This window comes from Sceloporus occidentalis, unplaced genomic scaffold (assembly GCF_023333645.1).
Source record: "Sceloporus occidentalis isolate IW3139 unplaced genomic scaffold, rSceOcc1.0.p SCAF_1, whole genome shotgun sequence".
Taxonomy (NCBI): domain Eukaryota; kingdom Metazoa; phylum Chordata; class Lepidosauria; order Squamata; family Phrynosomatidae; genus Sceloporus; species Sceloporus occidentalis.
This window is the reverse complement of record NW_028316981.1, coordinates 224087468-224100459: the sequence shown is the minus strand read 5'-3', so window position 1 is coordinate 224100459 and position 12992 is coordinate 224087468. Positions and strand designations below refer to the sequence as shown.

General features: G+C 41.3%; 1 protein-coding gene across 1 annotated transcript; it reads left to right on the top strand.

The window, feature by feature from the left end:
* The first annotated feature begins 31 nt into the window (after positions 1-31).
* Positions 32-12938, top strand: LOC149323547 (exosome complex component RRP43-like). The gene is made up of 11 exons (XM_089489179.1): positions 32-127; positions 1754-1790; positions 3555-3618; positions 4580-4653; positions 6762-6807; positions 7485-7590; positions 7698-7743; positions 10137-10233; positions 11382-11499; positions 12318-12424; positions 12676-12938. The coding sequence occupies exons 1-11, from the start codon at positions 75-77 to the stop codon at positions 12789-12791; spliced, it is 864 nt and encodes a 287-aa protein (XP_089345305.1). The 5' UTR covers positions 32-74; the 3' UTR covers positions 12792-12938.
* The last annotated feature ends 54 nt before the right edge of the window (positions 12939-12992 follow it).

The window sequence follows — 12992 nt, the reverse complement described above, 5'->3', positions numbered from 1 at the left end:
ATTAGTGAGCCTGGGCCCGACGCCGCAGCGCCCCCTCTGGCCGGGCGGACTAACGCCACCCTCCGCAGGGCACGATGGCGGCGTCGGCGCCTTTGACGAGGGCAGGAGCGGCGGCTGGAGGCTTCAGGTCAGGCGCCTTTGGCTCCCTGTGTCCCCTCTCCTTTTCATCGCTTCATCCACCCAGGGCCCACCCTTTCCCCCCGAAGAGGTCTTGTTTAGGCGCACACGTGTCTGCAGTTCCCCTTCACACGTGCATTTGCACACGCATGTTGGGAACCCTGCTGCTGCTGCTGCTTCCTCCAAGAGGAGGGTTTCCTTTCCAGGTTGCTCCTCTATAAGGTCAGCGTTGGCGCCATGGGCTTTGAGCCTTGGCGTCTTCGGGAGCAGGGTTCGAATCCTGCGCAGTCACACTCTCTCAGCCTCAGAGGATAGCAATGCCATGGGAGAAGGGTGGGATATAAATAAATATAATAATAATAACAACAACGAGAAAACCCCATCATAGGTTTTGATGTCCTTGAGTCCCTATTTTGGGAGAAAGGCAGGATATAAGAGAATAACAACAGCAGCAGCATCTGGGACAAGTCACACTCTCTCAGCCTCCTCAGGGGAAGGCAAGGGCAAACCTCCTCTGAAGAAACCTTGCCAAGAAAACCCCATGATAGTTTCACCTGAGGGTCGCCTTAACTCAGACATGAGTTGAAGGCACACAACAGCATCTTAGGCAAGTCACACTCTCTCAGCCTCCTCAGTGGAAGGCCAAGGCAAAGCCCCCTCTGAGCAAACCTTGCCAAGAAAAACCCATGATAGGTTCTCCTGAGGGTCACCATAAGCCAAGAAATGCCTTGAAGGCACAGCATAATGTGTTTGTGTGTGCATAATGTACATGGGTATGTGACCTTGGGCCAGAAGTCACACTCTCTCAGCCTCCTCAGGGGAAGGCAAAGGCAAGCCTCCTCTGAAGAAACCTTGCCCTGATAGGTCTCCTTAGGGTTGCCATAAATCAGAAACGACTTGAAGGCACACAACAACATTAACAAAGACAACAGCTCCAACATTCCCTAATTCTGCCTTGTGTTGCGTGTCAATGAGGGGGAGGCTTCCCATGACCCTGCTTCTTTCAACCTGAAGCACTGCTAGTTTTCAACATGTGAACGAATTTAGCACCAGTAATCCAATGGTTTGGACCAGAGGAACTCCTCACAACAAAGGATAGCAAGTTAACACAGCCGCACCCTTGAAATGAAGTTTGTTATCTTTCCTGGGGTGATTGTGGCTTTAAGGGAGGTTCAAGCATCGAAAGGGGGGCTCCCAGAAGAGTCAGGTAATACACATGTGCCAAAGTTGTGTGCATCTGAGGAAGTAGACTTAAGGACCTGAACAGACAGGCCAAAAATAAAGCTGCTTCTGGTCACTTTGGAGGTATGCTGTTTAAATGACACACGCATCTTAAGAGGCCAGAAGCTGCACCAAAGCTGCATTCCAGTTCTTAGGACTGGATCATGGCCTTATTGTGGCTTTTGGACTCTTAAGATGCATGCATCATTTAAACAGCATACCTCCAAAGTGACCACAAGCAGCTTTATTTTGGCCTGTTTAATTGCATGAAAAGGGATTACCTGAAAACATACATGTCTCCTGTTTTTGACTGCTACGCAAAAGAGCCTTGAACAGCTTTTGAAACAACTATGCTAAACTTGAGAGCTCCACCTCTAAAATATTTTGTCTTTTCTTTAAATGTCATTTGTTGCAGAACTGTGGAACCTCTGGAGTATTATCGAAGATTCCTGGTGAGTGTAACGTATGTAGAGCCAGCATGGCATAGTGGTTTGAGTGTTGGATATGACCCTGGAGCCCAGGGTTCAGTTCCCAGCTTGGTCATGTAAACCCACAGGGCAAGTCACGCTCTCGCAAGCAAAGGCCGTGGCAAACCTCCTCTGAACAAATCTTGCCAAGAAAACGCCATGATAGGTTTGCCTTAGGGCAGTGATGGCAAACCTATGGCACGCGTGCCAGAAGTGGCACTCAGAGCCCTCTCTGTGGGCACATGTGCCATCGTCCCAGCACAGAGTTTGCCAGAGTTTGTTACTAGAAAGCCAGAGAGGCATGGCACTTTGCAATAAATAAGTGGTTTTGGGTTGCAGTTTGGGCGCTCGGTCTCTAAAAGGTTTACCATCACTGCCTTAGGGGCACCATAAATCAGAAATGACTCAAAGGCAGCCTCATTTACCCACTGCATTGAAGGAGAAGCTGGGAGCGCATTCTCTGATTTGGCCCTTTCTGGTGAGAATTTTGTATCAGACATCTCTTGGGGGTGTTATTTATTGGATCAAAAACTGGATTAATTAACTCTCTTACTTTATACAAGAGATGCAATGAAATTGGGATTATGTGTGAATGCTAACCTCTCCTATAGAATGGAGTTCCTTTTCACAAGTTGCTCCTTCCATTTCCCCCCAAAGTTGTCCTAAAAAGTCTTGTCTCCTCCATCACAGGCTGAAACCCATAGTGAGCTGTCATGATTTCAAATCCTTTAGTCCTAGGAAGGGGGGAAGATGGGAAAGATACATGTCAATTATTGGAAGTGGAGAATTACTGGTGGACTGGGGACCTTTCCTTACTGTTCATGGTTGCTTAGCTGGGCCACATTTGTGCCCCACTGGCTTCATGAAGGCTGGGCCAAATGCTTTATGCAGATGATGGACCTTTTCAGGGAGATCTCTGCCCCATCCTCTTGCTCTAGAGCAGTGGTTCCCAAACTTTGATCCTCTAGATGTTTCTGGACCTCAGCTCCCGGAATTCCTTACTGCTGGCCAAGCTGACTAGGGCTTTTGGGAGCTGAAGTCCAAAATATCTGGAAGGCCTAAGTTTGGGAATCACTGATCTAGGATGAGAAAGAAGTGTCTGGAAGACCTATAGAAGTGACATTGAGGAAGATGGGAAGAGCAGCAACAACATTTCTCCTTCTTGAAGCACTGGAAATTTGGGGTCCCTCATCCTTATAACCTTGCCTGTTGCCTGTCTTTCAGCATTGTGTTAATAAAGTAGCATTTAGAATGGGATATGTTAACTTTCATATCAGACTTCTTGTTACCATGATCTCTGTTGTATGATTCTGCCAATTGACATTTGGCGATGATGCAGTTTTGATAGTAGATCAAAATTCTGTCCTTTATCAGGCATATCTTCATGTTACATATGTAAATACCTTTGATCTAATTTGTGCTGTTGTGTAATAATTGATATATAACAAGAAGTATAGATTGCAGCCATATTATCAACTGTGGGAAGTGGAAGTTCCTCTCTAGATAGAAAACTTTTCTAGCCAAAGGTTTTGGCATTAGGATATCTATGAATATGTGGAGCCTGGAGTTTTCTCTGCCGTCCCCTGCATTACACTTTCATATAAAGTAATCATGTTTTTAGATAAAGTGGAAGTGTATCTGCACATTCAGTAGTCCCCCATGCTGATCTTTGATCACAGTTTAGTTGGATTTCAAGCTGATTAGACAAATTGTGTGAGTCTGACGGCTTTTGATTAATGGTCTTTTTAGAAAGAAAATTGTCGGCCTGATGGAAGGGACCTTGGTGAATTTAGAACGACAACTGTAAACATAGGTGAGTGTTTTAGTGATGCTTGTTCTTAGTTTCTTGTCTGAGCCTGTGGGGGATATTCTGGTTTTTGGTATACAGTTGAGGATTGGCTGCAGCCTTAATCATACACCCATTGAAATTATTGAGGATTAAGTTAGTGAAGGCCCCTAAACCTAGTACATCCTGAGGACGTATAGAATGGTGGCACCCGTTCTACACGGGTGTCGCCATCTTGACGTAACGGACACTTAGTGTCCACACGTAGTGCGGTGAAAATGACGTAGCAAGTGCGCCATTGGCACCTCGTGACAGAGCGCAGCAATAAGAAGCACCATTTTGGGGCTTCTTTTTTGAGGCATGGAGGAGCCGCGTGGTTTGGCCGCTGGGGCTCCTCCACGCTGCAAATGATGGCGCCGGCAGACCACCGATTTCAGGCGGTCTGTAACGCGCCGAAGAAACCCAGTGAGATCTGTGGCTCTACTCTGTCTACTCATACGTATTTCCTGTAATAATTCAGAGGAAATATAACATGCAAGCCACGTTCTGATTTAATTGAGAACATTAAAGAAGTGGATTGAGATACATTCTAAATAAATAAATGTTATCTTGCAAACTTTAGTCAACATACATTTATAAAGTATGAACTTTAGTGAAACTGAAAATATATGTCCCCCCCCCCCCCGCCCGCCACTTCTCTTTCAAATTTAGTGGCACAGCAGCAAATTCAAAATAAACATTTAGTCTAAGTGGAAAGATGGCAGATACAATGGCAGAATCTGCAAAAACAAAGGGATTGGGTAGGTGTACATGAAAAAGAATAAGACAGCATTCTAAATCACTCTAGAAATCTAGAAAGCAAACATTTTACATTTAGTCGGAGTCTGTGGTTTCTGGGAGCTGCCATGGCTCAACTACCCTGGTCTAGAAAGATGTTCTTCTAGGTAGAAAACTGAAGTATTCTGAAACGTTTTGTTTTTTCCCACAGGTTCAATTACAACTGCAGATGGCTCTGCCCTTGTGAAGCTGGGTAACACAACAGTGGTGTGTGGCATAAAGGCGGTAGGTTTTTGGAGATTTTTTTAATGCAACTTCAGTTTTTTGTGAATGCAATTGAACATCAGAATACAGTAGTATTTCTTCCTCTGACTCAAGGGCTGCTTCTAAGAATAGAATAGCGGATTGACAAATATTACTGATGCAGTTTTTTTGATTTGGATGAAAAAGAGAAACAGTGGCTTCGGGTCTCTTTGGAGGTATGCTATTTAAATCATGCATGGGTCCTAAGAGTCCGGAGGTTACGCCAAAGCCACACTCCATTCCTGAGCACTGGAGTGCAGCTTTGGTGCAGCTTCCGGATTCTTAGGACCCATGCATCATTTAAACAGCATACCTCCAAAGAGACCTGAAGCAGCTTTATTTTGGCAGTCTGTAACAGGCCCATGGTTTTCCATTACGAGAATAGATTTGGCAAGCTTTGTTTTCATGTACATCTCTAGTCCTTGTCCACTTCTGCATACAAGAGAAGTTTTATTCATTGTAGTTCAGTTTTCAATTATGTCTCCTTTTGTAAAGCTGTTCCCCACAGCTGGAAAACCCAATATAGGAGAGCTAAACTTCAGATTTGGACAAATAACACTTTCCCATCATGAAGAGAATGTGATTTATTCTAAATAGCTTTAAATTTCCCTGACATATGAATGAAGAGGGCAGGGAAGAGTGAAAACAAGGCTGGCCACAGGACATTGTTATTACTTCTAGGCTGGTCCACTGTCTCTTGCTATTTCTTTGAAATGCTGAGATAATGGATGAATATTCTCAAGTACTCACAGGGTGCAGTGCATCTTGTGCTGAAGCCAGCTAATCACAGTATAGAGCTGTTTAAAAAAATTAAAAATATTATCTGGGGCAGCTGTCAAGTGTATTTGCAAAGCATATACCATACTTGGGTGAATGTGACCTAGTAAACCTGGGGCTGGCTCATTCCCATCATGAAGATAGAGTTCCAAAACATGCTGCAGAAATAATCCCCTTTAACTGCCCTGGCTCAGTGCTATTGAATCTTGGGAACTGTAGTTTATTGTAGCACCAGAGCTTTCTGACAGAAGGCTAAATGTCTCACAAAACTACAGTTCCCAGAATTCCCTAGCATTGAGCCAGGGCAGTTAAAGCCATCTCAAACTGGATTATTTCTGCAGTGTGTTTTGGACCAGAATCTCCTAAGTTTTAGATCCATAATCAGGTTTTTAAAAAAGTGTATCCATGGCTCTGGTTGCCATTTCTGCTTGGATATGGTTTAGAGTGGGCAGCTTTCTGTATTTGACTGCCAGAGCAAAGCAGTTGGGACACTATATGCTTGGAAAGTTTAGCTAAATGCTGGTGGTATGGGTATCAGCATCAGCAGCATGTTGTAATATAAGATGCCTTTAGCCTCTTGGCCGTGAGTGCGATCTAAACATAAATGCATCAAAAGAATTTGGAGTCGTCAGAACTGAAAACTGAAATATTTAAACTTTAAACTCAAATTCAAATATTTCATTCTGTGGCACGATTAAATAATATTCGTTTAGATTTTAAGGTTGCTCAGCAGGGTTTCTGTTAAACTATGAATAAATGTAAATACAGTGCAGAACATATAGACAGCTTTTAGCAAACCTCAATTGTGCTAATTTGCTGAGCACACCTTCCCATTACCCCCCCTCCCCAGTTGCTGACCAGTCTGCTTGCGCTGGGATGAGCAAAAGGGCACTTCCAATACTAATCAGCTAGGCAGCAGGAAGCAAAGATATCTTAACAAAAGATATGTTTGGTTTTATACCATGACCAGCAGGGGCATGGGTGTATGTACAAGAGTGATGGAGAAAGGAGTATATGCATGCATGGGAGCAAGGGGAAGCCCAGACCATGCCCATCCGCTGGTAACACATCCACTGCTATACACAGCTTTTGGAAGCAACAGGTTTGCTACTGTGCATTTGATATGAATGAACACAATTTGTATGCAAATTGTAAACTATCAAATGTGTGAAAAAACAGGGGACAACATGTCTGGAGCCTGTCTTGAGTCTGCTTAATGTGTATGGGCTTTAAAATTCTAAAAGACTAAATTAGTTTTCATTCTTATATTCCACGCCCCCCACCCCACCCCCATGTGAACATACCGCTTACAGGAATTTGCAGCACCCCATGCTGATTCCAGTAACAAAGGATATATTGGTAAGGTTTCTGCTTTTTCTGAAGGGGCTGGTCTGTTGCCTTTTTGTGTTTGATTCTTTACGGTTGTCATAATTAATGGTATTTCAGAGATTGGGCAGTTCTATTTGAAATGGAAATTTTTACATTTTAAAGTATTGCACTTGTTCAAAAAGCCTGGTTGGTTTTGGTTCACTTAACATATTGATTACTGTTCTTGCATTTTTAAAAAGAATTGGCACCATAATCTTGTGCATATCTGTTCAGAAGTAAGTCCCACTGAGTTCAGTGAGATATGCTCTTGGGTGAATGAGCATAAGATTACAACCCTAGCCTTTAAGAATTCTCTTCTCTGGATTCTGAGAATTCTGTTATCTGAATTTGTTTGGTTTATATATGTCTTGTTCTTTTGAGAGGGGTTTTAAACACTTACTTTAGAATACAGATATTTTAAAAATTCTTTGCATTTGGTGTGCATCTTTTAGAAATCAATGTATATATATTTAAAAATGCTGTTATCCTTAAAGCATATAGTATATTAGCATATTTTTCTTCTTTACTTACACATACTATGTGCTTTAAGTTGCATAATTGTTGCTTTCTTCTAACAAGAGCAGATATGGAATATAAAATATTGAATGTGCATTTTACTAATGATTTTCAGTGAAATATTGCTTCCTAATAATTTTTCCCCTCCATAGTTCCTAATGTGGATCTTCCTCCACTCTGTTCATCAAGGTTTCGACCTGGTCCTCCTGGGGAAGAGGCTCAGGCAGCTAGTCAATTCATTGCAGATGTGATTGAAAAGTAAGAAATATTATCCTTTAATTTTTCTGTATAATACATTTGAGCAGGAATTGTACAATATATGTGAGAAGACTTGGATTTCCCTCTTCACTGTATCACTGTTTCAGTTCACAGGTAGTACGGAAAGAGGATCTCTGTATTGTAGATGGGAAGGTAAGTAGAATGTCATTCTTTATAGTATATAATAATTAGGCAATATTTGGACATTCCTGGACTAGCCACTTCCATCTTATAATGTCACATTGTCACACATGCTGTAGATACATACTGTATAAATTGATGTATAAGTTGACGGCAGGTTTTGGAGCCAAAATTACTGATTTTGATATGACCTGTGGATAATTCAAGGATAATACTTAGGGATTGCCACTGTTTTCCCACCCAGGCAGTCAAAAAGGCTTTTCACCACTCTTCTCTGTGAAAGAGATGGGTTTTTTTAAAAATAAGAACTAAGGTACTGTACAGGTGTCCCTTGTCTGAAGTCCTGCTCTTTTGACTCCAGAACTGCTCATTCAACCCCTTTAAATTATAAATAGAATCATAGAGTTGGAAGAGACCCCAAGGGCCACCCAGTCCAACCTTTCTGCCATGCAGGAACACAATATCAAAGCACTTGTGGCAGATGCTCATCCAGTCTGTTAAAAAACAACAACAAAGAAGGAGACTCCATCACAATTCAAGGGAGCATCTTCCACTCAAATATTAAATTATATATATATTAATTATATATATCTATTTTGGGTATATACAGTAGATAAGGTGGTGAATTGTTCTGATTTTTTATTCTGCCAATTATATTATATTGGAAGGCCAACAAACTCCACAGAAAAATGGAATATTTGAGGATGTTTAATGGTACTGGGGAAACAGTGGAATGGGGCTGTACAGACCGGCCGAAAGGGTCAGGATGGAGTGGGGGCGTAGTGACCGCATGTAACCAATCCCGCCTCCGCCTCCAAAGTGGTGTCACGCCACCCGCCTGACCAGGTGGCTGGCAGCATCATGATGTTTCTGCGGCGCAGCATTTACAGATGCTGCGCTGAAGAAACATGGAAGAACCGCAGCGGCAAGCATGTTTTTTGCCGCTCTTTTTGGGGCTGGAAAAATGCCGGATTGGGGCTGGGGCATGCAGTTGCCATGGCCCCAATTCAGCACGCAAAGGGCCATCTGTTTCAGCCCAGTGTTTTCATACTATTGTCTAATCTTATGGAATCACAATCTTCTCTAATACTGACAGCAGCAAAAGCTCTGGATCATGTACCTCTGATAGGTCAGGATTTCCTAATACCTGCATCTTTTTCATATTCATGTGTTTGTTTTAGTAGTAGTATGTGTACAATTGTAAGAGAAAATACAAATAAAGCTCATCTGAACAAAAAAAAAGTTAGTAGTAGTAATGGCCACTCTTGATTGCTGACGTAACAAAAATGCAACCTAAAACACTTATATTTAACCCAGGGCAGCTTTACCTGGTGATGGCAAGTGTGTTAGGGAAAACCACCAAAAGAATTAACGTAAGCACCTTTGGAGGTTCAACACCTGTGCTGTACTTTCTTCCACAATAATATTTTAGCCTGCAGTGTGCCTGTCTGGTGAAGAAGAGTTGATATAGTGTTGCTCTCCCAAGCAGAGAAGACACTTGTGCCAATCAGAGGGGTTTTTTGGTCATGCTTTAAGAAGACCTTTGAGACCATGAGTCAAAAGCCTCACAAGTAAAAACACCATAATGAGAAAGAAAATATATAACAAGCACACTTCTGGATGGAAAAGAAGGAAAGGTTATTTTTATCCCAATGGAGAGAAGGTCCTATGTCTGCTACTTACTGATGTGATGATTGGAAGTAGAACTAAGCGATGATAGTACTGAGAAAGGGGCATTGCTCCTCCATAAACTTTACCTAGATTTTGAAGAAGGGATCTGTCCAGAAGGGACCTGTTCACAACACCTATGTGTGATACATAGAGACCACAACAAAGAAGGAAATTATCATACACACACACACATACACAATATAAAAACAAAGGACTTGAACTGGGCCCACACATTGACTGGCCTCGGATCTAGTCTGTTGCACTGAAGGCATATGGGGACCTGCTTGCATAAGGAGTTGCTGGATAATTCCTTGAGCAAGTGTGTAAAAAGTACAACTCTTGATATAACCCCAGGTGTTTTTAATGTTTACTGATCATAAGTGAAGTTAAGCATGTACATGCCCTCTTAAGTTGGTTTACCTCCAATCAAGCATAGCCAGTGGCAAGGAAGGTTGGGAAATGTAGTCCAAGAGCTGAAGATTTGTATTTTGCCACCTGAATTTAACCCAGGTGGGCAAAATGCAAGTCTCCAGATGTTGGGACTGCATGTCTAAGCATTCCTCGCCATTGGGAGGTATTATCTAATATCTGGAAGGCTGTATTATGTGCACAGCACTTTGAAAAAGGTCTGTGGAAGGAGATGTGAACAATGCATTGTATTACATAAATACATGTCACAGCTTGTAGTAGTTCCTTTGGAGCACATTTTCATCATGAGACTTTCCCTCCCTTAGATCGTTTGGGTTCTGTATTGCGATATCATATGCTTAGATTATGATGGAAACCTTCTGGATACCTGCATTTGTGCTTTCTTAGCAGCTTTAAGAAATGGTAAGTTGCCTTACAGGATTTACAAATGTATTAATAGTTGCAGACTTACCTCTGAATTTCAGTGTGATCCAGTGTGCTAAAAAATGAGATGAACCTCCCTATGGAAGGTGGAAGAGGAGTAGGAGAGACGAACAGTTACAGCACACAATATCCTTGGTTAGCTACCCTGCCCTTGCTCCTGTATTCTTTGAATGCGGGTGATATAACAACCCTGATGCTTTAGAGCTGCACTGCATTATGCCAGCTACAGAGGTTGCCATCTCTCCCTTACTATCACCATTCCTATTAAGCCCACCCATTCAAGATAGACATTCACTCACTGTCTATTGACCTATCAAAATGGGTGAGTCAATACAGTTTAAACAAAAGGCCCAAAAACAATGGTCTGTCAAACCTTGCCTTGCTAGAAACATCTCAGGGTTCTTTCCTTCTTATCCTGGTGGTGGGGATAGGGGTACAATAACCAATTCTTATCCCAGTCAGCATTACATGGGAAACTTTTTAAGAACTGGGTGCAGAATATACTGTCGTTTTTCCTTGGAGACCCTTAAATCCCAGAAAGCAGTCCCCTTTGGTTGCCTTTTCTTTATTTTCTGTGAATATGTCTTCCTGCAACTACCATGTTGTTCTGTTCTAAATGCAGCTGAAGAGGCTAATGCTTAGTTTGTGATTTCTTCTTGGTACCTAGCAGATAATGTCATAGTGATGACCACCAAACAGTTAGTCTGTAGATGGACCACCTAATAGCTTTTCCTGAACTCTTGCCTTGCCTTTATTTTTTTTCAAGGTTAATTTTGCCATTTGCTCATATGATTATTGATTTTTCTATACTGAAATACATTCTACATGTTGTCAGGACAGCAAAGCCATTCTCATTAAGCTGCCCTCTTTTGATGTTTGAATTTACATCCTGAAACTTGCAAGAACAATTATCAGTTGCTAAAAGAAAAAAAAATATTAACATGATTTTGAAGCAGTGATCTAGGGTTCTGCACTATAATGCCATTCTCTTAACCTTTTGCAGTTTGCCAATAGAATGCTCTCATTTACTCTCTTGCATCATGTTTCTCTTCACACTCTATTTTCTTTTTCTTTTTCTAAAAAGACACCAGCCTTGCTTTTATAATATCTACTCTTTGTTATTATAGTGCAGTTACCTGCTGTTACTATAAATGAAGAAACTGGGTTGGCAGAAGTCAACTTGAAAGAGAAGAACCCTTTGACTATTAGAAAACATCCAGTGGCTTCCTCCTTTGTGCTGTTTGAGTAAGTGGGTGTCAAGTTTTCTAACATCTTCTGTTGTGTGCTTTTGGTGGTGGTGAGCATGCCTTTGGTGGTGGTGAGCATGCCTTAACAGTACCGTAAAAAGAACAAATAAATGCAGAGATGGATCATGAGGAATACTGGATGTAAGGGTGTTGCTATTTTAGCCTTCAATAGTTTTGGTCCTGTTTCTTTACAGTGGGGTAAAGTACTTAAGCTTAGTACTCCTTATCACATAGTCAAGACTGGGAGAATCTTTCTGCATAGAGAAACAATGGCCTGTTACAGACAGGCCAAAATAAAGCTGCTTTGAGTAACTTTGGAGGTATGGTATTTCAATGATGCATGTGTCCTAAGAGTCCAAAAGCCGCACCAAAGCCATGCTCCAGTCCTAAGGACTTGAGTGCAGCTTTGGTGTGGCTTTTGGACTCTTAGGACTCATGCATCATTGAAATACTATACCTCCAAAGTGACTTGAAGCAGCTTTATTTTGGCCTGTCTGTAACAGGCCAATGGTACTTTGGGATTTTGCTTTATTATAAATTTGTACAAACTTGGGTTTTATTCCAAAAGCAATTTATCCTGTGATCTTTGTGCTAGTGTTTATTGCTCCAGTGGTCCTTTCAATAATGTTAAAAGAGCAATTTTGATGTCCTTCCTTATCTTGTTTTAATGAAGAATTAAAAGCATTCTTGAAAGCTGTATGGCATAGCAGTGCTATGTTACATCAGGCACTTCCATTATCTTGAAAATGTAGTAACGTATCCCTATATAACATAACTTTACAACATAATTTTAAAATGTGTTTTCTCTTCAAAAAGCACAGTAATGGTTGTTGATCCAACTGCAGAAGAGGAGGACTTGGCAACTGGAGTGATAACTGTTGTAACTGATGAAGAAGGCAAACTCTGTTCTGTTCACAAGCCAGGTACTGTGCCAAATTATTATTAGTTATCAAGACCATTTACTTCATCTGTATAAATTAGGTCTCATTATAAATGTTTGAGTTAAATAGCAGTTGTGCAAGGACAGCAATATTGGACAACCCTTAAAAAGCTATCACTTGAACCTGTGTGTATAAATTTACACCAGTAAGAAGGAGAAATCTTCATTTTATTTGGTAGCCATTTGAAAAGAAATGTCCAGTGCTGAATATGTCCTTGTTTGTTTCTCTGTAAGGAGGAAGTGCACTCACAGGAGCAAAACTTCAAGACTGTGTAAGCCGGGCAACAGCACGACAAAAAGAAGTAAGAAAACTAATGGATAAAGTTATAAAAAGTGTAAAGCCAACATAAAAAAGGCCTCTTTGAACTGACTTGTACAGTGTATCTGTGACAGTATTTACCCATTATATTGTACCAAATAAATACATTTATAAACTTCAGTTATTTTAAACTATTAATTTTCTCCCTGCAAGATAATGCAGTGTTTCTAGGTTGATAAACTGCATTTTAAAATTCTGTGTCTTTGTTTCATTGATCTGATTTTCACTGCAA

What these genes read in the sequence shown, in the direction of transcription:
- LOC149323547 (XM_089489179.1), top strand. Translation starts at nt 75, where the DNA reads ATGGCGGCGTCGGCGCCTTTGACGAGGGCAGGAGCGGCGGCTGGAGGC. An exon ending in AACGACAACTGTAAACATAG is followed by an intron (nt 3,619 to 4,579) that starts GTGAGTGTTTTA and finishes TTTTTCCCACAG; the next exon opens with GTTCAATTACAACTGCAGAT. An exon ending in CTTAGCAGCTTTAAGAAATG is followed by an intron (nt 10,234 to 11,381) that starts GTAAGTTGCCTT and finishes TTGTTATTATAG; the next exon opens with TGCAGTTACCTGCTGTTACT.